Source organism: Salmo salar, chromosome 02 (genome assembly GCF_965601325.2).
Source record: "Salmo salar chromosome 02, fSalSal1, whole genome shotgun sequence".
NCBI classification, from domain to species: Eukaryota; Metazoa; Chordata; class Actinopteri; order Salmoniformes; family Salmonidae; genus Salmo; species Salmo salar.
This window is the reverse complement of record NC_138292.1, coordinates 80,606,071-80,632,145: the sequence shown is the minus strand read 5'-3', so window position 1 is coordinate 80,632,145 and position 26,075 is coordinate 80,606,071. Positions and strand designations below refer to the sequence as shown.

The 26,075-nt window shown below is 42.8% G+C and overlaps 1 protein-coding gene and 1 non-coding gene across 2 annotated transcripts; both read right to left on the bottom strand.

Moving 5' to 3' along the window:
- Positions 1 to 11,482: 11,482 nt before the first annotated feature.
- LOC106593608 (uncharacterized) lies at positions 11,483 to 18,308 on the bottom strand. Its single transcript, XR_014382154.1, has 4 exons — positions 18,027 to 18,308; positions 17,671 to 17,702; positions 14,736 to 15,586; positions 11,483 to 14,294 (listed from the first exon to the last, which is right to left on the bottom strand). It is a non-coding gene; the product is annotated as an uncharacterized LOC106593608 (transcript).
- A 564-nt stretch (positions 18,309 to 18,872) lies between these two features.
- On the bottom strand, positions 18,873 to 25,220 carry LOC106593542 (uncharacterized). The gene is made up of 3 exons (XM_014184884.3): positions 25,082 to 25,220; positions 23,788 to 24,540; positions 18,873 to 23,391 (listed from the first exon to the last, which is right to left on the bottom strand). The coding sequence occupies exons 2-3, from the start codon at positions 24,289 to 24,291 to the stop codon at positions 22,129 to 22,131; spliced, it is 1,767 nt and encodes a 588-aa protein (XP_014040359.3). The 5' UTR covers positions 24,292 to 24,540; positions 25,082 to 25,220; the 3' UTR covers positions 18,873 to 22,128.
- Positions 25,221 to 26,075: the final 855 nt, after the last annotated feature.

The following is a 26,075-nucleotide window of genomic DNA, read 5'->3' as shown; positions in this document are numbered from 1 at the left end:
GCAGAACAAAATTCAGTTGGTGGTACAGTAACCGAAAAAGGTTGGGAACCACTGGCATAATGAGTGAGAGCCTTCCCTGTAGCTCAGTTGGTAGAGCATGGTGTTTGCAACGCCAGGGTTGTGGGTTCGATTCCCACGGGGGGCCAGCACAGAAAAAAAAATGTATGAAATGTATGCATTCACTACTGTAAGTCGCTCTGGATAAGAGCGTCTACTAAATGACTAAAATGTAAAAATGTAAATGTAAGGTTAGAGATGAGAACTAATGAAGATATCCTCATTGAGGACGTGGATACACTTTATATTGCATCATAGCTGAATAAAAAAGTAACATTACTCAATATATGCACAAATTAATTAACGTGTTTTTATTAACCCCTTGCCTACGTAATGACACAGCACAGTGACAGAGAGGAGTGTTCATTGAGTTTCCTGATGATTTTCACTAGTTTGTTTACAATGGTTATGATTGAGGAGTTTGCCAAAACCGGCAGATGAATGCAAACTTTAACGGTTCAATCTGCGATTGGTCCATCCATTTTTGGACTAATTAATTCTACATACCCATTGATCCTTGAAGAAAATAACCTATAAATACCTCATGAGCTTTAGCTCAACTGTCATACCCTATCAAAACCCCAAATACACTTCTTGTTTTACTCTATTGTTTGTAAACAAACAAACACTGTATAGCCTCAAAACATTATTAAAACTATTATTTTGATATCATGAATGGTGAGTTCTTGCATCTATAGCTATGTCTATGAATTTGACAGTGGCTACATTTCTCCAAACCTTATCCCTCAGCTTTTTACCATAACAATGACAGGGTGACCACTTTGTTATTGTTTGAACTGCAGATTGCCCTGTAGCCCTTTCCTGCAGTCAAATTACTTAGTGGCCTCATGCGTGAAATGTTATTCATATTTTTCATAATTAATAAATATTTATATATTTTTTTTAAGCAGCAGAAAATCTGGTGTTTTTATGTCAAACGCATTTGTTATATTTCAGTCTTCTGTGATGTAATATTGGGATGCAAACTCAAAATGTAATACATTTCAACTCTATATCTGACATGGTACAGGTGTCTTCTATTTATAAGCCCATAAACATGTGTGTGAGGTGTAGACTTTGGTTTCAAAGTAGATTTGTTTAAGACGAACAAGAAACACTCTGTGTAACTCTGATTCATGGTAAAAACAGCAATAATTAATAAGTCATAACTGAATTGAAATGATGTGAAAACAACGCTGTGTGTGCCCAGTGGGCTGTGTTTATTCACAAGTCTTCTAGAACTGGAGTCTCATAACACCAGATCTTGTATGGTCAAAAATAGTCTTATTGAAAGATATATAAATTATATAAGATATATAAATGAGTCCATGTTTCTATCCACTTGAAACCACTTTTGCTTCCAGATGATTAATCTATACAGCTAAATAAAAATAAAACAAACAAAAATAAACATCACTTTCAAGATCAGGAAATGTTTCGAGCTCAAATTCATGACTTTTTATCCTAACCAGACTTACCGCTGGGGCCAAGCGGAGAAAAAACATGTTTATTTTGAGACATTTACAAACCTTCAGATCAAAATTAAATTTCAGATTCACAACTGTTTCAGACATGGCAACATTAATGACTTCCACCTCCAATTAAAATATAGAACTGAGACTCCTGGAGGAGCCTGGGTAACAGTCTGTTTAGATATGTTCTATCATTCCACTCCTTGTGAGATTCTCAATGAGGAGAGTGTCAATTTGCTAGTAGGTGATACAAATGAGTCTTCTCCCCTCCTCGATTCCCTACTTCGGCAGAGGATGCACAAGAGTATCCTCGTAGTGGCACACGCGGAAGTTTTCTAAAATCCGCCACACCCCCTTTGAATCAGCTGTTGTTTTCTCGAAGGAGAAAAGCATGCAAACATTAAAAAAAAAACGATATGCTACTTATCCTTTTATCTATAAAATGTATTTCACAACTATACAGTGCATTCTGAAAGTATTCAGATTCCTTGACCTTTTCCACATTTTGTTACGTTACAGCCTTATTCTAAAATGGATTAATAGCTTTTCCCCCCTCATCAATCTACACACAATACCCCATAACGACAAAGCAAAAACAAGTTAAGACATTTTAGCAATGAAATATCACCACATTTACATAAGTATTCAGATCCTTTACTCAGTACTTTGTTGAAGCACCTTTGGCAGCGATTACAGCCTCGAGTCTTCTTGGGTATGATGCTACAAGCTTGACACACCTGTATTTGGGGAGTTTCTCCAATTCTTCTCTGCAGATCCTCTCAAGCTCTGTCAGGTTGGAAGGGGAGCGTTGCTGCACAGCTATTTTCAGGTCTATCCAGAGATGTTTGATCGGGTTCAAGTCCGGGCTCTGGCTGGGCCACTCAAGGACATTCAGAGACTTGTCCTGAAGCCACTCCTGCGTTATCTTGGCTGTGTGCTTAGGGTCGTTGTCCTGTTGGAATGTGAACCTTCGCCCCAGTCTGAGCTCCTGAGCGCTCTGGAGCAGGTTTTCATCAAGGATCTCTCTGTACGTTGCTCCTTTCATCTTTGCCTCGATGCTGACTAGTCTACCAGTCCCTGCCGCTGAAAAACTTGCCCACAGCATGATGCTGCCACCCCCATGCTTCACCGTAGGGATGGTGCCAGGTTTCCTCCAGACGTAACGCTTGGCATTTAGGCCAAATAGTTCATTCTTGGTTTCATCAGACCAGAGAATCTTGTTTCTCATGGTCTGAGTCTTTAGGTGCCTTTTAGCAAACTTTAGGTGCCTTTTTGGCTGTCATGTTCCTTTTACTGAGGAGTGGCTTCCGTCTGGCCACTCTACCATAAAGGCCTGATTTGCAGAGGGCTGCAGAGATGGTTGTTCTTCTGGAAGGTTCTCCCATCTTCCACAGAGGAACTCTGGAGCTCTGTCAGAGTGACCATCAGGTTCTTGGTCACCTCCCTGACCAAGCCCTTCTTCCCCGATGGCTCAGTTTGGCCGGGTGGCCAGCTCTATGAAGAGTCTTGGTGGTTCCAAACTTCTTCCATTTAAGAATGATGGAGGCCACTGTGTTCTTGGGGACCTTCAGTGCTGCAGACATTTTTTGGTTCCCTTCCCCAGTCCACCTTGTGGTCAATTGAATTGACCACAGGTGGACTCCAATCAAGTTGTAGAAACATCTCAAGGATGATCAATGGAAACAGGATGCACCTGAGCTCAATTTCGAGACTCATAGCAAAGGGGGGTCTTAATGCGTATATAAATACTGTATTTCTGTTTTTGCTTTGTCAATATGGGGTATTGTGTGTAGATTGATGAGGAAAACAATTCATTTAATCCATTTTATAATAAGGCTGTAATGTAACAAAAAGTGGAGAAAGTCAAGGGGTCTGAAAACTTTCCGATTTGCACTGTATATGCTTAGAATACCAGTAAAATGACATGTACTGAATGATATTGTGAAACGGTCCCGTGTGGCTCAGTTGGTAGAGCATGGTGTTTGCAACGCCAGGGTTGTGGGTTCGATTCCCACGGGGGACCAGTACGGAGAAAAACATTTATGAAATGTATGCACTCACTACTGTAAGTCGCTCTGGATAAGAGCGTCTGCTAAATGACTAAAATGTAAATGTAAGATAACAGGCAGCTAACAGGCAGACTGTAAATAATGATATGGATTTGAAAGGATTTTTGTACTTGCACAGACAAAAAGATCCCGTAACAATATTTCTCCATTATCACTAGTTTTGACTTAATAGCATTCCTTTAATGGGCAACTCAACCACCTGGTAGAGCATATTTTTTAAGATTTCTTAAAATAAAAAAACATATTAGTAATTTAATCATTCTTAAATTACATTACAACCTTGTAATTTCCCATTTTATACACAATTAGTACAAAAACATTTGTGGTAAATGAGGTTTGGTTTTGCTCACGTTCACTTCCTGGTTTTTAACCATCTTTGAATGGATGTTTAAAAATATGTGAGTCTGATAAATAGCATTGTTTGAGATGATAAAATATGCCAAACAAAATGCATATGTTTAATTTCATAAGAAAATTGCAGTTCAAATTAGCTCAACTGCAGGTTTGAGCTGCCTGTTAAAGGGTTTTAAGTCCCTAGCAACAATAAATGCGGCCTCAGGATATGCAGTTTCCAGTTTGCAAATAGTCCAGTGTAGTTCCTTGAGAGTCGCCGCAGCGTCGGCTTGGGGAGGGAATATACACGGCAGTGACGATGACCAAATAAAACCATTTTTGTGAAGTAATGCGGTCGGCATATGATGGTGAGGTATTTCAGATCCGGAGCACAGAAGGACTTGAGTTCCTGTACATTACCACAATCACACCATGAGTTGTTAATCATGAAACAAACCCTTCTGCCTCACTTAATAAGGTAACACTCATTTCATATGTACATACAGTATTCTATTCAACTATTGCTGTACATTAACTCTTCTATCCTACGAATTCTACAGATATACAAAATATTATTTCCACATACTGTCCATAATGTCTATACATTCCATCACATATACATTTTGCTCTTTTATTTTTAGATTCATGTGTATTATTGTTGTGAATTGTTAGATATTACTACACTGTTGGAGCTAGGAACACAAGCATTTCGCTACACCCACAATAACATCTGCTGAATATGTGTATGTGACCAATAAAATGTGATTATATTTTTCCTGGGGAATTCTTTCTTCCTGTCGGCGCGATGGACAGAGAACCCGCGTTGGCTGAATGGATGGGGGATAATATATCCGGAGAGAGACACTATTCTGTAAAACAGAGTATGTTACAGTCCCTGATGTCTCTCTGGAAGGAGATCCTCACCCTGAGCTTGTCTACTTTATTGTCAAGGGACTGAACGTTAACGAGTAACGTACTCTGAAGCGGTGGATGGTATGTGGTGTCTGACTAGGGCTCCACTTCTTCTTCTTCTCCGACGTCAGCGTTTTGGTGCAGCTCCCAGGATGAAAATAATGACCTGTCTCAGAAAGTTCAAACAAAGGATCCAGGTCAGGAAGTCAAATTTGTGCTCATCTTATATCCAAAAGTTATTTTCGGCTGTAGATAATAATACAAGAAACGTTCTGAGCAAATAACGTCCGAAACATCAGAAGAAAAAAAAATACTGCAAAGTTAGAAGCTCATAGCTTTTCCTGGTTAAATAAAGGTTAAGTCTACCTTCACATGTAGGGAGGTGAATGCATACCTTACCTAGCCTAGCTTCACATGTAGGGAGGTGAATGCATACCTTACCTAGCCTAGCTTCACATGTAGGGAGGTGAATGCATACCTTACCTAGCCTAGCTTCACATGTAGGGAGGTTAATGCATGCCTTACCTAGCCTAGCTTCACATGTAGGGAGGTGAATGCATGCCTTACCTAGCCTAGCTTCACATGTAGGGAGGTGAATGCATACCTTACCTAGCCTAGCTTCACATGTAGGGAGGTGAATGCATGCCTTACCTAGCCTAGCTTCACATGTAGGGAGGTGAATGCATACCTTACCTAGCCTAGCTTCACATGTAGGGAGGTGAATGCATACCTTACCTAGCCTAGCTTCACATGTAGGGAGATGCTCTTTATTAAAAAACAATAGAACCATTGATAAAATAATTTATATGTCTGAGGTTTTGACTAAAGTATTCCACTCTGAAACCATATAACTTTGTGAAATGTATTAGAATTATGAGACTATAATAATGTGTTAAACTATAATCCAATACTGTGTGTGAGTAGACTGTTTAAGACTAAGACACTGTTACTATTTCAAAATGAACAGGGCATAGTTGATAAGACGACCTCGTGAAAGGAACAGGAAAATGGGCCTCGGAAAACGGCTAGGCTGGCAAAAGATAAGGAGACAGGTGGTATGTGTACTGTGGAAAAATACAGCCGCCTAAAGCGGGGTGGAGTTCTCTACTGATGTGAGTTCATTTTTGTGTTTGTGTGTGGTAATATAAAAGGCTGTGTGCATTGTATGATTTTTCGAGCTCTCGTAAATAAACATCCTGATTATTGTAGGCTGGGTCTCAGTCTGTTTCCTTCAACCGGAACCTTACACCTTCTGGTATACAAACTGAGTAGTTAAATTGAAGTTCGGTTTAAGAACATTAATAACTTAATTCCCGTATCAACCATAGACTATCATCTTCCTTTTTCCTCAGTTCACCAATCATCTCAGGCAACGGGCACCAACCACACCTTAGATTATTTTCTTGAGGTATTCAGCCTCAACTGCCATAGACACCCCGGAGATGACTTGGGGTATTCAGCCTCAACTGCCATAGACACCCCGGAGATGACTTGGGGTATTCAGCCTCAACTGCCATAGACACCCCGGAGATGACTTGGGGTATTCAGCCTCAACTGCCATAGACACCCCAGAGATGACTTGGGGTACTCAGACTCAACTGCCATAGACACCCCAGAGATGACTTGGGGTACTCAGCCTCAACTGCCATAGACACCCCGGAGATGACTTGGGGTATCCTACTAATTGGACTGTTTCCATTTACTATGTTACGTCTACACCTGAGTCCAGGTTGCATCTGGTCACTCTGATTGACTCCACTTTTCATGTACAACAGGGATAGGCAAGTTGCGGCCCATCAATTTCCAAAACAAATGTTTTTTTAAAGATTTTTTTTTGGGGGGGGGACTCAGTCAGGGTATCAACTTACTGTTGAGAGTTAGAATAGTAGAATACACAAGGTGACATTTCGATATTTTATAGATATTTTATAAACTCAGCAGTTTCTCTCTTGTTATGTGAGTCCCTCAATTAGCCCATGTAAGCTAACATTTTTTAGATCCGTAAATTAGTCTAACCAGCCATCTAAACTTCTTGAAATTGTGGGCGAATTACCGACCGTTGGGCCCCCCATTGATTTTGTTAGTCACTCAAATATTATATTAAAAATAGCAAACATTTCTCTCCACCCTATGGTAAAATATGTATAAGGAAATTTCAGCCAAATTACTTTAAAACTGCAACATTTGATCTCCTCGGTCGGGGGGGGGGGGGGGGGGGGGGTATTGATGTGGGTATGCTGACCCTTGAGCCACTGTGAACCCCTCATGCTGTTCAGATTGTTTGTGGCCCCCACCCCCATCCAAGTTGCCCAGAACATCATTAGATACAATCTTTTGATATGAATCTTTTGTACTTCCAAAGATGGTGGATTAATAAGATATTTATTAAGGCTGTTTACCGTAAAAAAAATATTCAAGGTTCCTGTCAGTGTAAGTGGGTGTTCCCTCTCTCGCGTGAGCTCAAAGCTATTGGCTGGCTCTGGTCTATTTATTGTCCCCTCCCCGTTTGCCTGCCCAGAAGAAATTAGGCAGTGAAATTTCTCGCTCTGGGGCACCCCATATTTTTTTTAATTAAGGAATGTTATCTGGGAGATTCGATTACTGGCCACACTGTTCCAGTCTCTCTCCTCTCTCCTACTGACCACACTGTATCAGTCTCTCTCCTACTGACCACACTGTATCAGTCTCTCTCCTACAGACCACACTGTATCAGTCTCTCTCCTTCTCTCTCCTACAGACCACACTGTATCAGTCTCTCTCATACTGACCACACTGTATCAGTCTCTCTCCTTCTCTCTCCTACAGACCACACTGTATCAGTCTCTCTCCTTCTCTCTCCTACAGACCACACTGTATCAGTCTCTCTCATACTGACCACACTGTATCAGTCTCTCTCCTTCCCTCTCCTACTGACCACACTGTATCAGTCTCTCTCATACTGACCACACTGTATCAGTCTCTCTCATACTGACCACACTGTATCAGTCTCTCTCCTACTGACCCCACTGTATCAGTCTCTCTCCTACTGACCACACTGTATCAGTCTCTCTCCTACTGACCACACTGTATCAGTCTCTCTCATACTGACCACACTGTATCAGTCTCTCTCCTACTGACCACACTGTATCAGTCTCTCTCATACTGACCACACTGTATCAGTCTCTCTCCTTCTCTCTCCTACAGACCACACTGTATCAGTCTCTCTCATACTGACCACACTGTATCAGTCTCTCTCCTTCCCTCTCCTACTGACCACACTGTATCAGTCTCTCTCATACTGACCACACTGTATCAGTCTCTCTCCTACTGACCACTCTGTATCAGTCTCTCTCCTACTGACCACACTGTATCAGTCTCTCTCCTTCCCTCTCCTACTGACCACAGTGTATCAGTCTCTCTCCTTCCCTCTCCTACTGACCACAGTGTATCAGTCTCTCTCCTTCCCTCTCCTACTGACCACAGTGTATCAGTCTCTCTCCTTCCCTCTCCTACTGACCACACTGTATCAGTCTCTCTCCTTCTGACCCCACTGTATCAGTCTCTCTCATACTGACCACACTGTATCAGTTTCTCTCCTACAGACCACACTGTATCAGTCTCTCTCCTTCTCTCTCCTACAGACCACACTGTATCAGTCTCTCTCCTTCTCTCTCCTACAGACCACACTGTATCAGTCTCTCTCATACTGACCACACTGTATCAGTCTCTCTCCTTCCCTCTCCTACTGACCACACTGTATCAGTCTCTCTCATACTGACCACACTGTATCAGTCTCTCTCATACTGACCACACTGTATCAGTCTCTCTCCTACTGACCCCACTGTATCAGTCTCTCTCCTACTGACCACACTGTATCAGTCTCTCTCCTACTGACCACACTGTATCAGTCTCTCTCATACTGACCACACTGTATCAGTCTCTCTCCTACTGACCACACTGTATCAGTCTCTCTCCTTCCCTCTCCTACTGACCACACTGTATCAGTCTCTCTCATACTGACCACACTGTATCAGTCTCTCTCCTACTGACCACTCTGTATCAGTCTCTCTCCTACTGACCACACTGTATCAGTCTCTCTCCTTCCCTCTCCTACTGACCACAGTGTATCAGTCTCTCTCCTTCCCTCTCCTACTGACCACACTGTATCAGTCTCTCTCATACTGACCACACTGTATCAGTCTCTCTCCTACTGACCACACTGTATCAGTCTCTCTCCTACTGACCACACTGTATCAGTCTCTCTCATACTGACCACACTGTATCAGTCTCTCTCCTCTCTCCTACTGACCCCACTGTATCAGTCTCTCTCCTACTGACCACACTGTATCAGTCTCTCTCATACTGACCACACTGTATCAGTCTCTCTCCTTCTCTCTCCTACAGACCACACTGTATCAGTCTCTCTCATACTGACCACACTGTATCAGTCTCTCTCCTTCCCTCTCCTACTGACCACACTGTATCAGTCTCTCTCATACTGACCACACTGTATCAGTCTCTCTCCTACTGACCACTCTGTATCAGTCTCTCTCCTACTGACCACACTGTATCAGTCTCTCTCCTTCCCTCTCCTACTGACCACAGTGTATCAGTCTCTCTCCTTCCCTCTCCTACTGACCACAGTGTATCAGTCTCTCTCCTTCCCTCTCCTACTGACCACAGTGTATCAGTCTCTCTCCTTCCCTCTCCTACTGACCACACTGTATCAGTCTCTCTCCTTCTGACCCCACTGTATCAGTCTCTCTCATACTGACCACACTGTATCAGTCTCTCTCCTACAGACCACACTGTATCAGTCTCTCTCCTTCTCTCTCCTACAGACCACACTGTATCAGTCTCTCTCCTTCTCTCTCCTACAGACCACACTGTATCAGTCTCTCTCATACTGACCACACTGTATCAGTCTCTCTCCTTCCCTCTCCTACTGACCACACTGTATCAGTCTCTCTCATACTGACCACACTGTATCAGTCTCTCTCATACTGACCACACTGTATCAGTCTCTCTCCTACTGACCCCACTGTATCAGTCTCTCTCCTACTGACCACACTGTATCAGTCTCTCTCCTACTGACCACACTGTATCAGTCTCTCTCATACTGACCACACTGTATCAGTCTCTCTCCTACTGACCACACTGTATCAGTCTCTCTCATACTGACCACACTGTATCAGTCTCTCTCCTTCTCTCTCCTACAGACCACACTGTATCAGTCTCTCTCATACTGACCACACTGTATCAGTCTCTCTCCTTCCCTCTCCTACTGACCACACTGTATCAGTCTCTCTCATACTGACCACACTGTATCAGTCTCTCTCCTACTGACCACTCTGTATCAGTCTCTCTCCTACTGACCACACTGTATCAGTCTCTCTCCTTCCCTCTCCTACTGACCACAGTGTATCAGTCTCTCTCCTTCCCTCTCCTACTGACCACAGTGTATCAGTCTCTCTCCTTCCCTCTCCTACTGACCACAGTGTATCAGTCTCTCTCCTTCCCTCTCCTACTGACCACACTGTATCAGTCTCTCTCCTTCTGACCCCACTGTATCAGTCTCTCTCATACTGACCACACTGTATCAGTTTCTCTCCTACTGACCACACTGTATCAGTCTCTCTCATACTGACCACACTGTATCAGTCTCTCTCCTACTGACCACTCTGTATCAGTCTCTCTCCTACTGACCACACTGTATCAGTCTCTCTCCTTCCCTCTCCTACTGACCACAGTGTATCAGTCTCTCTCCTTCCCTCTCCTACTGACCACACTGTATCAGTCTCTCTCATACTGACCCCACTGTATCAGTCTCTCTCCTTCTGACCCCACTGTATCAGTCTCTCTCATACTGACCACACTGTATCAGTCTCTCTCATACTGACCACACTGTATCAGTCTCTCTCCTTCTGACCCCACTGTATCAGTCTCTCTCATACTGACCACACTGTATCAGTCTCTCTCATACTGACCACACTGTATCAGTCTCTCTCATACTGACCACACTGTATCAGTCTCTCTCCTACTGACCACACTGTATCAGTCTCTCTCCTACTGACCCCACTGTATCAGTCTCTCTCCTACTGACCACACTGTATCAGTCTCTCTCCTACTGACCACACTGTATCAGTCTCTCTCCTTCTCTCTCCTACTGACCACACTGTATCAGTCTCTCTCCTACTGACCACACTGTATCAGTCTCTCTCATACTGACCCCACTGTATCAGTCTCTCTCATACTGACCCCACTGTATCAGTCTCTCTCCTACTGACCCCACTGTATCAGTCTCTCTCCTACTGACCACACTGTATCAGTCTCTCTCCTACTGACCACACTGTATCAGTCTCTCTCCTACTGACCCCACTGTATCAGTCTCTCTCCTTCTGACCACACTGTATCAGTCTCTCTCCTACTGACCCCACTGTATCAGTCTCTCTCCTACTGACCACACTGTATCAGTCTCTCTCCTACTGACCCCACTGTATCAGTCTCTCTCCTACTGACCACACTGTATCAGTCTCTCTCCTACTGACCACACTGTATCAGCACATGCTCCACTGTCTCTGTTTCCCGGCAGTAATCACATCTTCCTGTTGGATGCTTTCCTATCACATGTAAAGAGGTAAGAGAGAGATGAGAAAACTAATGAAGATATCCTCATTGAGGACATGGATAGACTTTATCACTAAATAAAAAGAAACATTACTCAGTAGGATGATTGTTGAGTTAATACACGTACACATGAATGAAATGACCTGTTTTACCCACGTTGGGTAATAGCCCATGTCATGATGATACAGCTCAGAAAGGAGTGTTCAGTTTGCTGGTGATTTGACTAGTTCGTTTAGAATGTTTATGTTTATGATTGAGCAATTTGCCAAAACCAGCTGTTGAATGCAATAGTATTATTGAAATATCAATATATAAATCCATGTAAATCCATGTTTCTATCCACTTGAAACCACTTTAGCTTCCAGAGGATTAATCTATACAGCTAAACATACAAAAATAAACATCACATTCAAGACCAGAAAATGTTCTGAGCACAAATTCATGACTGCATCCAAAGCAGACTCACAATTTGGGCCAAGTGGAGAAAAAAAACATTATTTTAAAAAGCACATGTTTATTTTAAAACATTCTCAAAACCTTCAGTTCAAAATGAAACAATAGGGGGCGCTGTCTCTCCGGTGTGCCTTCTGGTTTTTCACAAGAGCTCTTTTCTCTGAGAAACATTTTCTTCAGTCAGGACATCGGTAGGGCTTTGCTCGAGGACTCCGGTCTTGACTCAATCTCTATGAGAAAGCAGTGCGTTGCTGTGTGCTCCTGTCCCGTGTGTGTCGCGTTGGTGTTTCTTAATGGCTTTCTTTTCAGTGAAACCCTTCCCACAGTCGGGGCACTGGTACGGTTTCTCTCCCGTGTGGGTTAGTATGTGCGTTTTTAGCGTGTTCGACTGAGAGAAACTCTTGTCACAGTAAGTGCAGTGGTGCGGTTTCTGACCCGAGTGTATTAGCCGGTGCCGTATTAAAGAGGCGACTTGAGAGAACTTCATGTCGCAGACGGAGCATTGGAATGGTTTCTCTCCTGTGTGCACCGTCTGGTGACGCCTCATATTAGTCTTATCAGCGAAGCACCTACCACACTGGGAGCATTGGTAAGGTTTCTCTCCTGTGTGCTTTCTCTCGTGGATTACCAATCTATGCTTTGAATTGAATTCCTGGCCGCAAGTAAGGCAGAGGTACGAATTGTTCTCTCTTACTTGCTCATTTGTTTTCTGATGCTTGGTTCTCTGATGAATCGACAAGGCCTGAAGCACCCTGAAACTCTTCCCGCAATCGGAGCAAAGGTGCTGTTTCTCCTCGTGGGTCACCACATGTTTCTTCAGCGCTCCAGACTCCACGAAGCCTTTCCCACAGACAGAACAGATGTGCGGCTTTGCTACTTGCTCTCTGTGCTGCGTTTTCTGATGTCTTCTCAAGGCGGAGAGGAAGGTAAAGCGCTTGCCGCAGTTGGCGCAGAGGTGAGGTTTCTCTCCAGTGTGGATTCGCAGGTGAGTCTCTAACCCTGCCTTAGAAGCCAGCCTCTTTCCACAGTGAGGGCATGGCTCAGAGACCTGTGTCTTTCCTACCTTTTCTCCTTTATGTCTTCTAACATGTGTTCTAAGGTTTGAAGAGTCGTTAAATCGCTTCCCACAGAGAGGACACACAAAGGGTTTCTCACCGGAGTGCATACGAAGGTGCCTTTGATAACTATTTGAATGAGAGAAGCGCTTGTGGCATTGGGAGCAGCAGAAAGGTTTTTCACCAGTATGCGTCCTCTGGTGGCTTGACAGCCGTTCCTTTGTTGGGAAATGGCGCTTACATTCAGAGCATTGGAATTGGTTTCCATCTAGCCGATGTGATTTGGAATGATTTGTTAAGCTAAGGAAGGATGTGAAAGTTTTTCCACAATTGGAGCAGAGGTGAGGTTTCTCTCCTGAATGGATAGATTGGTGTTTTTTTAAGTATCCAGAATCTCTGAAGCCTTTCCCACAGACAGAGCACACGTGGGGCTTCGCACTGTCTCCTGCGTGGAGTACCTGATGTCTTCTCAGAGACGAACGAAAACAGAAACTCTTTCCACAGTCGGAGCAGAGGTGGGGTTTCTCTCCAGTGTGGGTTCTTTGATGGGACCTCAAGGCTCCTGGTTGATTAAAGACTTTCCCACAGACTGAACATTCGTGCCGTTTCACTCCTCCGTGCTCTGAATGACAAAGTTTCTGATGTTTGGTCAAGGAGGGACGGAAAGCAAAGCTCTTCCTGCATTCGGGGCAGACATGAGGTTTCTCTCCAGTGTGGGTGTTCAGGTGAATCTTTAGTCTTGTTTTGGTTGACAACTTCTTACCACAGTGAGCACATGGATGAAGGACTTGTTTCTTCACAGCCCCATCATGTTCTGAGGAACCAACATTGTTTTCAGAAGGTTCCTCTTCAAAATGTTCTCCTGAGTGAGTTCTAAAGATGTGTTTCTTCAAGTTTCCTGGATCATTGAAACTCTTCCCACAACGAGGGCAAACATACGGTTTCTCTTCAGTGTGAGTTAGCAGATGTCTCCTAAGACTGGAATGTGTACTGAATGTCTTTCCGCATTCAGAGCATGTGGTTTCAGAAACATGACATGTCTCTCCAGTATGAGTTTTCAGATGCCTGGTAAGGCTGGAAAATGTACTGAATACTTCCCCACATTCAGCGCATATATTTTTCTGTTTCTCTCTGTGAGTTAGCAGATGTCGCTCCAGAATGTCTTTTGTGGCAAGACTCTTCCCGCCTTGAGCATAGGAGTGGGTTTTCTGCTCTGGTGTTTTCCTGCAGTCCATCAGCTGCACAGACACCCTCTTCAGACCCCAAATTAAGGCGCTTCCGGGAGAGGCACGACTCAGGGTCTTTGGGAGAGTGGAGCGGGGCGGGAGAGACGTGTCCTGTAAATCACAAAATATAGATGGAATTAATCAGGGTGGGAAATGCTCTTCTACCTGTCAATTAATTTTGAAGTCTTTAAATTCCCCTCATCCACGATTATGTAACCTCCTTCTCAAAAAGGAGAAAGGTCAAGAGGAGGAACCTCAGATATTCTCCTCCAATGTCTTTTATAGAAGGAAGTTGAGGAATCAATGAAGGACTGTTGAGAAACACTTTGACTGGGAAAATAAATACTCCCTTTCCGACTGGGACAATAAATAAATTAACACTCCCTAGCTTACTGGGAAAAAAAAATAAACACTCCCTTTCCGACTGGGAAAATAAACACTCCCTTTACGGCTGTGAAAATAAATACTCCCTTTCCAACTGGGAAAATAAATACTCCCTTTCCAACTGGGAAAATAAATACTCCCTTTCCAACTGGGAAAATAAATACTCACGCCTCTCACTCTTTGCTCTAGTGTGTGCCTTTCTGGAGATAACCCCGCCTCCAGTCTGTTGCTAGGTAACCAATCCGTGTCCTCCACGTCGCAGTCTGCAGCGTCGTTGGATTGTCTGGGACTCATGGACTCTGCCTCCAACCCGTTGCTAGGTAACCCAGCCCTTCCCTCTCCGCTCCACTCTTCATCACCGTCTACAGCATCCTCAGCCTGGAGGGGACTCGACGGTGCACCACTAGAATCCTCCTGTATCTTTCTGATGTCGTCTTTCAGTTGGACTAACCAAGATATTCCCTGCTCCTCTGATTTCATTGAATCCGTATTGTCCCACATTTCCTCCATGATTTTACGCCGCAAAGAGCGGTGATCCATTGCTTTAACTTCAGATCCATCATGTCCATGATGTTCACAAAGGGAGCGTAAATTGTCCTCAGTCAAATTCCATAAACTCTTTTCAATTTCATCCATCAACACTCCCTCCTTTCGATTCATTTTGTCCCAGCAGAGTTTGAATGTTTCTTGGTAAAAGTAGCAATAACAACTGGTTATTGAATGGAGCTGCAACAAGTGTGAGGTGTCTCTCTCCTGTGCCAAATCAAATGTTATTTTTCACATGCGCCAAATATATGTGTAAACCTTACAGTGAAATGCTTACTTACAAGCCCTTAACCAACTATGCAGTTTTAAGAAAAAAATTGAGAACTCATATCTGGAGTTGTCATAACACCAGATCTTCTTCCTGTCACCAGAGCAGTGGAATCTCCTTGTGAGGTCACCTGTGGAATCTCCTTGTGAGGTCACCTGTGGAATCTCCTTGTGAGGTCACCTGTGGAATCTCCTTGTGAGGTCACCTGTGGACGTAGGAGAACATGGTGTGAGAGAAAAACCCAGTTTTTACCATCTAATCTAGATGTGTAGCGGCATTCTATTTTTGCAGAGTCTGTCAAATCAAACCATTTTCTACATTAGATTCTCAACCTTACATTTTTTACTTAAAGCACCGATCAGCAGTTAAAACAATAACAAAGCGTCATCCCTGACCCTGTTTTGATAAAAAGCAGAGGGATGGGGCAGGAGAAATCTAACCACTCTCAAATTCATTGACAGAGCTATAGATGCAAGGACTGACCATCCATGAAATCTAAATTACAGTTTTAACTATATTTTGAGACTATATAGTGTTGTTTACATTTATTTTGTTTACAAACTATCACCTGACCTCAACCCAATTGAGATGGTTTGGGATGAGTTGGACCACAGAGTGAAGGAAAAGCATCCAACAAGTGCTCAGCATATGTGGGAACTTCTAAGACTGTTGGAAAAGCATTCCTCATGAAGCTGGTTGAGAGAATGTTAAGTGGCTACTTTGAAGAATCTCAAATATAAAATATATTTTGATTTGTTTAACACTTTTTTTGTTTCCTACATGATACCATATGTGTTATTTCCTAGTTTTGATGTCTTCACTATTATTCTACAATGTAGTCAAAATAAAGGAAAACCCTGGAATGAGTAGGTGTGTCCAAACTCTTGACTGGTACTGTATGTCGTGAATCGCCCATCAGTTTAAAGGAAAGGGGTGGGTGTGTCGAAAGGAAAGTAGTGGGTGTGTCGAAAGGGGTGGGTGTGTTGAAAGGAAAGTAGTGGGCGTGTCAAAAGGGGTGGGTGTGTTGAAAGGAAATTAGTGGGTGTGTCATGTGGCTCAGTTGGTAAAGCATGGTGTTTGCAACGCCAGGGTTGTGGGTTTGATTCCGACGGGGGTCCAGTACTAAAAGAAAATAAAAAAAAATGTATGAATTCACTACTGTAAGTCGCTCTGGATAAGAGCGTCTGCTAAATGACTAAATTGTAAAAATGTAATGGGTGGGTGTGTCAAAAGCACTCTGCTATAAGTTGTGTTGTTCCCCCTTCCGTTTCTTAAAACGCAACAACCGTACATTGAGCTACCATACCACGAGAGTTTGGACTTCTGTTCTGAAGCCAGAGGATGAGTCAGTCGTATTTCACTGTTAGTTTTACACAAAAAATTATACATTTTCAGTTAGAAAACTGATTGTTTATTTTTGATTCAAATGTTGCTTCATGAGTTGTATGCGTGTGCTTACTGTGACTGGCTACTAGGTAGCTACTTCCCAGGCCGGTGCTGGACAGTCGTGCTTGTCAAGCGGTAGCGAAGGGCACTGTGTCCCGGTGTTTCCGTTCATTCCCTCCCCATTGAGTAGCAGACTGCATGTAGGCTATGTATCAAGGTGGCATCTAGATGGTTATCAGTATTAGTTATTTCTTGTGTAGGCTGCTATTCTACTTGAGATAAAATCTTGTGAGAGAAAAACATGGCCACTTTAGCTGCCGCCGGCGACACGACCGTGATACCCAGTAGGAAAAACTTCAAGTTGGCAGGCAGGCCGATACAACACTGGTCGCCGCCTTATCGATTCGCTGTGCCACCCAAAACGCTCTTGAATGGCAACAAATCTGCCCAATTAGCTGATTCGCTTTTTATACAGCCACTCCTTCCGACACACCCACTCTCCCATACTCCGGTCGCCATATTGGGCTGCAGCGACCCATATTTGTTTTTATTTGGAAGGATCCAACAGCTACTACGGTGGATCAGAAGTCACAGAAAATAGAGGTTGTGGTGGCAGTTGCTGAGAAGTACTTGGGATTGCAAGGATTTACTGCAAAACAGTTGCAGGGGGGTGTTGAGTGGTAGTGTTTTGTCCTCTCAGACCCTTCGGTCTGGAGTAGAATATAAGAGGTGGTGTTAATAGAAGAGGTGGTGTTAAATAGTGGAATGGGGTGGTGTTTTTTAATAGAGGGCTAATAGTTGGCAGGGCAATTTTCCTTTTCCTCAATTTTGTATTACCATACCAATTAAATGTACGTTGACCGAATGGCCTCACATCAGTACAGTAGGTGGCGCTGTACGCACCTAAAAGTTGGATGCGATGCGCCAACCAAATCCTAAAGAAGAAGAAGCAGCTAACGTTAGCTAACATGGCTAATACAACAGTAACTCGTTGATGATTTCATATAACTACAATCGATATGCCTGTAACTACGAGTCAGAAAACAATCATTTTATTCGAATATCGACTCAGTTTGACTACAGCTTAAACATTGTTTACAGGAGCAATTAGCTAGCTAGCTACCAAGCTAAAACAAAACAGCTAGTCTGAAGAGCAGCTAGCCAGCTAAATTAGCGGTTATGTAAACCTAACTACTTGCTAATTACATATTTTGGACGACCCCTTCTGGCCGTTAGTAGATACCTAATGATTTACTTACCGGTTCGATTGAAACATTATCCTTTGGAAGTATTCAGTCGTCTTCTAGCTACCTGTTCAAACGCAAGCGGCCTGTTCTCGTTCGAGATGAGAACAAAACAAAGGGGCGAGGCTAGCAGAAAGGACATGAGAGCAGAAGGCCGAGGGTAGAGAGAGTCGAGAATAGCAATACAACTATGCTCATTGAGGACATAGATACACTATATTGCATCATAGTTAATTAGAACAACAATTACTCAGTACACGTACAAATGAGTACATGCCTCTGTAATGACACAGCACAGAGAAAGGAGTGTTCAGTGAGTTTACTGGTGATTTTCACTAGTTTTATGTTTAAGATTGAGCAATTTACCAAATGGGGTGGTGAAAGCAAATTTGAAAGTAGTTTTATGAAATGATCTATAAATGAATGTATTGGGTGTAGTCACTAGGGATTTGTCCAAACGCAACTAGTTTTCATTGCATAGCATTTTATGTTGCAAAACTGTTTGCTATGGTCTGCAACTAATGAGCACATACCATTTTCTATCCACTTCAAACCGATCTAGTTTCCGCGGGATTAGGCCAGCGTTTCCCAAACTCTGTCCACGGGACCCCAAAGGGTGCACGTTTTGGTTTTTGCCCTAACACTACACAGCTGATTAAAATGGTCAAATCTTGATGATTAGTTGAATCAGCTGTGTGGTACGGAGGGCAAAGACCAAAGCGTGGCACCCGTTGGGGTCCAGAGGACCGAGATTGGTTGGGAAACCCTGGATTAAGAAAGATCGATACAAGACCGAAAAATTAGCTCAACTTCATGCATCCAAACCAATCTCACCACTGGGGCCAAGCAGGAACAAACATGACTTATTATTTGAAAAACATGTGTTTAATTTTTAAACATAAAAAAAAAACACCACAATGAAACTTTACATGAACAACTGTGTGAGACATGTCAACATCTGTAACTTCCCCCTCCAATCAACAGATGGAACGGAGAATCACCTTTATTCGCCAAACACATTTGCATGTACAGAAATTTGACTTGGTGATATGGTGCTGACACAATAAACAGAATATAGGCTTCAGACAGACAATAAACAGAATATACGGACAAGATATACACGCAGCATTTACACACTTCACATACAGTATGTACACTATGAACAGTGTAAGCTAAAAACTACACTATGAACAGTGTAAGCTAAAAACTACAGACTACACTATGAACAGTGTAAACTAAAAACTAGACTACACTATGAACAGTGTAAACTAAAAACTAGACTACACTATGAACAGTGTAAGCTAAAAACGAGACTACACTATGAACAGTGTAAGCTAAAAACTACAGACTACACTATGAACAGTGTAAGCTAAAAACTACAGACTACACTATGAACAGTGTAAACTAAAAACTAGACTACACTATGAACAGTGTAAACTAAAAACTAGACTACACTATGAACAGTGTAAGCTAAAAACTAGACTACACTATGAACAGTGTAAGCTAAAAACTACAGACTACACTATGAACAGTGTAAGCTAAAAACTACAGACTACACTATGAACACTATAATCTACATTATGAATTGGGCATGTATTGATGTAGAACTAAAAGATGACTCCTGGGAGTCCAGGGGAAAGGGGGATACCTGGTCAGTTGTACAACTGAATACCTTCAACTGAAATGCATTTAACCCAACCCCTCTGAATCAGAGAGGTGCGGGTAGGCTGCCTTAAATCCACGTCTTCGGCGCCCGGGGAACATAACGTGGGTCTGTTAAAATATCATTTATTAGTTATTAAACAATGACACATTACAAGAAGTGGATAGAGATAGTCATTCAGAAGAATTGGAGCCTAGACCTTTAAATAAATATATAAACACATATGTAGCTAGTTGCTTCTTCAGACTTCTTCTAAACTGCCATTTAATTCATGGATATTATTATTATTAATACAAACTCATTTATTGTGATAACAATGTTGCCAGTAGCTAGCTAGCTTATGAAGGAAGTATTTAGTGTTCAGTAACTCTGGCTACATGGCAGTATCACTATAAAGATGACATCATCACACAAAACGCTGATCGTTTTTACTCCAATGCAGTGTGTAGACGGCGCCTTATTCAAGGCAATATCCGTCACAACAGACAGTTAGCCTTCACATATATATTTTGGGAATATTCTTTCAAAATCGCCAGAGTTTATAGACAGAGGCTACAGAGGCTACAGTACCATGTCGATCACATTGGTCGAGGGTTCAGAAGAGGGGGAGTAAAGCATAGATTAAAGAGAGAAACTTGAATGTGTGTGTAAAATAAACACATACGCAAAACATTATTTGTATCCTTAGTTTTGAGAAAGATGTTTCTAAAGGGGAGGGACGGAGGCGGGAGTGAAAACTTTATATTCGTAGCCTCGGCCTATAAATTAACTGGAGACTGCATCCAAAATGGAAGACTGTTGTTTTCAACTTAACCTACTCACATTCACAAAACGCTGACTTGTGGATGGTCTATATAAAACAGGAGCAATTAGGGTTAAATGCCTTGCTCAAGGGCAGATTTTTCACCAAGTCGTCTCAGGGATTCGACCCAGCGACCTTTCGGTTACTGGCCCAATGCTCTTAACCGCTAGGTTACCTGTCGCACTGTATATCTCCGGGTTGCATCCTTTTCACTGGGGCCAACTCACATGCACACTAGCACTCAATGCGCACAGGGAGCACCGCGAGCAGTGATGACATCATCACGTCATCCAAAAATATATATTTTTATTTAACTAGGCAAGTCAGTTAAGAACAAATTCTTATTTACAATGACGGCCTACCCTAGGCCAAACCCTCCCCTAACCTGGACGAAGCTGGGCCAATTGTGCGCCGCCCTAGCCCTATCCCGATCACGGCCGGTTGTGACACAGCCTGGGAACGAACCAGGGTCTGTAGTGACGCTTCTAACACTGCAGTGTCTTAGACCGCTGCGCCACTCGGGAGGCCTTTCGAGAGGCCTAAACATGGCAGACATTGGTTGAATGTAAAATGTTAATGTCTTCGGCTGTGAGTGATGGAGAAAAAGATGGCCTCAACTGATATTTTGTGCACAAAGGTGACGGGTAAAGTATCTTATTAGGAATTTGAAATCTGACTTCTCTATGGGACCATCAATGGGAATGGTCTTTGTGGGCCAAATGTCAGGCAAACTGCAGTACTGAAACTGCCCTCTGGGTACAGTGGAAAGCGTGCTTCCAGACCTGAACCCTGGCCCCTTCGTTTGTCTGTGTTGGACAAATTTAAGTTAGAAGTACTGCTTGTACAAACACAAAAACACCGTAGCTAGATGTAAAAGTAAGATATCCTCAGCAAAAAAAAAAAAAAAAAATTATTGATTTCGCTTAAATTCAGCCTGTTTTTACAAAGGAATTTACTTCACTTCAGTATTATTTTTTTAACGTTATAACAGCCGGAGTCCTTTTGATCAATCCCATGACTCTTTGCAAAAGATACGAGACAGATCAGTGCAGGCGTGTTTGTTACCTCGGGAATAAGATGCCATAATGTATTTATCTTGTTGCTTCGTTCAGATTTGTACAGTTGTCTTGGCAGACTTCTTCTAAAACTGCCATAGCGCGAGCCCACCATAGTAGAAGAAAAGTGAAGCAACCTCACAACATTAAAAAACAGGCAAGTGGTGTCCTTTTAGTGGCCACATTGGTACTGCACCATACACTGCTAAATACATGCCAAAATGGGAGTCATATATACACACACACACACACACACACACACAGATACATACATACATACACATACATACATACACAAAACAGGTTCTGGAGTCAGGCTCGATAGAACAGTTCAAAGCAAGCAGACAATTCATAAACAGAACACCAAGACACAAAATAACTAGTTATGGTAGTTTCTTAGTAAGCCTTTTCAGAGAAAATAAGACAGAAATGAACTATCACGTGGGAGTCGGGAAGGCAGCGGTGTACAATATCTATGTTTTATTTTTAAATGTTTTAGTAATTTAGCAGACGCTCTTATGCAGAGCGACTCAGTCTAATGGCAGTTATTTATGCTCTTCAACCCCAGTGTGTATCTCCTGGTGCTGAGTTACATTCTCACAGACATTGGAACGTTGGAGCGGTTTCTCTCCCGTGTGTGAGCATGTGATTCTTTAGAGCCCTCTTCTCTGAGAAACCTTTCCCACATTCAGGGCAGTGGCAGGGTTTCACTCCAGTGTGTGTTTGCAGGTGTGATTTCAGACCAGATGAAGAAATGAAACTCTTTACACAATAGGTACATCTGTAACGCCTCTCACCCGAATGCACCCTGAGATGCTTTTTAAGATTTTGTGAAAGAGCGAAACTTTTCCCACACTGGGAGCAAAGGTAGGGCTTCTCTCCAGTGTGTACACGCTGATGACTTTTCAATTTCTGCTCATTAACAAAGCGCCGGTCACACTGAGAGCAGTGGTAAGGCTTCTCTCCAGTGTGCATTCTCTGGTGAAATATCAGGTTGCGCTTTGTTGAGAGACACTGATTGCAAACAGGGCAAGGGAAAGATGGCTTTGCTTCTACATGCTGTTTCTGGTGTGTTGTGAAGTGTCCTAATGTTCTGAAACTCTTCCCGCATTCAGAGCAGAGGTAAGGTTTCTCGCCAGTGTGAATACTCTGATGTGACTTCAAGGATGAAGCTGCTGTAAAGCCCCTCCCACAGACAGGACACACATGCGGCCTTTCCCTGTGTTCAGCATGGACCCTCTGGTGAGATATCAAGTGTGCCTGAGTATAGAAGGTCTTCCCACAGTCAGGGCAGAGGTGGAGCTGTTCCCCAGTGTGTAGTCGCTGGTGTTTCCTCAGGGCGTAGGTGCTAGAGAATCTCTTGCCACATTCAGAGCAGAGCTGAGTTTTTTCAGTGTGGCGGATTCGCAGATGATCCTTTAATTCTTTCTTGGAAGCTAGCATCGTCCCGCAGTGAGGACACGGATGCGGAACTTTGACTTTTTTCGTCCCTCTAACCTCACCAGTGTGAAGTTTCTGATGTTTTTTTAGGCTTCTTAACAGACGGAACGTCTCCCCACACTCGGAGCACTCATGAGGTTTGTCTTCGGTATGAACGCGCATGTGGCTTTTCAGGCTTTTTTGACTTCCTAAATTCTTCCCACAGTGATCACAGATATGGGAGCTAGGTCTGTCTCCTGGGAGAGTTTTCTTGCATCGTTTAGCACTAGACAGGCTGTGAGATTTCTCTCCTGTGCGAGTTGTTTTGCTGTCGTCTAGCTGCACAGACACCCTCTTCTTCAGACAGTGCAGTAGAGCGCTACCGCGGGACGCACGACCCGGAGACTTCGAGAGGGAGGAGGGGGGCCGGGGAGGCTTGTCCTGGAAATTGTAAAAATAGTGACCGAATGAAACAGGGTGGGAAACCATCTCCTACCCGTCAAGTCTTTCCTCAATTCCTCTCATCCTCAATTATTCAAACTACTTCTCAAAATCCATTGAAGGAGAATGGCCAAGAGGAGGAACACCAGGGGTGTATTCACTGGAACACAAACAGAAGTCAACGGAATGAAAACGGGGAGCGATCTACCCGACTTTGTCTAATATAAAACACTTTTTCCATTGAAAAACGTTTTGCAACTGTTTGGAATAATGATTACACCCCAGATGTGGAGAAAGACCAAGAGGAGGAACATCAGATCCTTTTATAAAGGGAAGTCGAGGAATCAAAGAAAGACTTGCGAAACAAAATGTAAGACTGGGAAATCAAATACTCACCCCTCTCACTCTCTGCTCTGGTGTGTGCCTCTCTGGAGACACCTCCACCTCCAGCCCATCGTTAGCCATCCAATCCCTGACCTCCTCGTCCCTTTCTTCATCACAGTCTACAGCGCCATCATCATCAGATTGGCTGGAACTCATGGGCTCCACCTCCAACCCATTGCTAGGTAACTGAACCCCGCCCTCTCCGTTCCATTCTTCGTCACAGTCTACAGCATCATCATCATCAGCACTGCTAGCATCCTCCTGTATCTTTCTGATGTCCTCCTTCAGTTGGACTAACCAAGATATTCCCTGCTCCTCTGATTTCATTGAATCCGTATTGTCCCACATTTCCTCCAGGATTTTTCGCCGCAACGACCGGTGATCCATTGCTTTAACTTTGAAGCCATCTTTGCCACCGTGTCCATGACGTTCACAAAGGTAACGTAAATTGTCCTCGGTTAAATTCCATAAACCCTTTTCGATTTCATCCATCAACATTCCCTTCTCTCGGTCCATTTTGTCCCAGAAGATTCTTAATGATCCTATTCTGATGAGTTACTATGCGTCTTGGTCAAAAATAGGGTCAGGTGTCTTTCCTTTCATATGGATTCAAAGGTCTCCTAGATCTCTCTTCCCACTGGGAGTTTTAGCAAGTGCTGCTATGTGAGTCTCCGACCAAGACAAGTTATTCCAGGTTCTGAGTTCTCACAACACTGGATCTTCTTCCTCCCACCAGAGCAGGAGGGGAATTCCTTGTGAGGTCACCTGTGTAGATAGGAGAATGTGGTGTAATACAAAAACACTCTGTACCATCCAAGATCCACATGTATAGTCAGATTCCATTGCTGTCAAGTGTGTCAAATCGTTACATTTTCTATCATTCATTGTAAATATATTGTTTTTACTAAATAGAACAATATCAGTGACCAGTAATTCATTTCAATATTCCTATGAGGGCTTTTATTTTGAAGGATCCAACCTGGAATCATAATTCCGCTAGTTAACAAGCTAACTTACATTGCTAACACGAACATCAAGTACAACAGTAACTCGTTGATTCTATACAGCTAAAATCGATCTGCATGTAGTTACCAGTCAGAAAACAATAATTGTATTTGTGTATCGACTGAGTTTGAGCACAGCTTCAAATGGGTTAGAATGAGCTATTAGCTAGCTAGCTACCAAGCTAAACAGCAGCTGGTCTGAAGAGCAGATAGCTAGCTAGTGGTTATGCACACCTAACGACTAATAACGACGTTTGGGCGACCCGTTATGACCATTGGTATATATCTAATGCTTTACTCACCAGCTCAAGTTTTATGTTTCCCTTTCGAAGTATTCAATAGTCTTCTAGTTAGCTATTTAGCTAGCTTTTCAAAGAGCGGCCTGTACGCTTTCGAGAAGAAGCAACAAAGGGGCGGGGCCAGCAGAAAGTACGGAGGCTGGGAAAGGACATGAGAGGCGAGCAGTCGCGAAAGGGTGAGGGTTTGAACTAGCTTACATATTTGCGCAAACCACAACCACAGACAAAATCTGAAAACATATTTGCAACAACAAAATGTTAAGGTGTGTATCAATTGAACCTTTTGTAAAAAAAAAAAAATGCAGATATGAAAGATAAGGTCCTTCTGTTTCCAAAACCTAAACGCAAGCGATGCTTGTTAATGTTCAGACCGAGCATTGTGGCTCTTAATTAACAAAACTTCCCCATACAGAAGACGCCTTCGTCCAATGACTCTTCGGTGTAATGTAATGGAACTGCAAATCATGATCAAGGGCAATACAAGAGTCTAACGAAGTAATTGAGATAAGCTTGCTTGCTTAATTTAATCACTGGTTGAATCAACGTTGTTTCCATGTCATTTCAATGAAATTACATTGAACCAACGTGGAATTGACTTTGAATTGATGTCTGGGCTCAGGGGGACTGGATTCTATTATTAGCCAAGACAAACTCATTTTCATAATTTCACTAATATATCATATAAATCAATCATTCACAGCAAATTTTTGGCCTCATTCAGCAGTGTTTCTCTGATTCAGTAGAATCTTTTTTAATGTATTTTTTTTACGTTTTTCTCAATCGCTTTGGCTCAATTCTGAAATGAGAGTAATTTTTTTTCAAAACAATAAGTTAAAAATCTCTGAACAATTAGGTTCTTGTTCACACCAGATTTGAATTTCTTATTCATTTAAGCAACTGACATGTTTTGGCACGTGTGCAAAAGAGTAAATACAATTGTCTACAATTTGCACAATAACTACATGCATGTGGCTGATCAAAACTGCTGAGTTGATTC

Bases quoted from the DNA above. Each gene is read 5' to 3' on its own strand.
- LOC106593542 (XM_014184884.3), bottom strand. From the start codon at position 24,291: ATGGACCGAGAGAAGGGAATGTTGATGGATGAAATCGAAAAGGGTTTA. The intron at 23,392-23,787 runs GTGAGTATTTGA...TACAATTTCCAG, and splicing joins CAGAGCAGAGAGTGAGAGGG to GACAAGCCTCCCCGGCCCCC.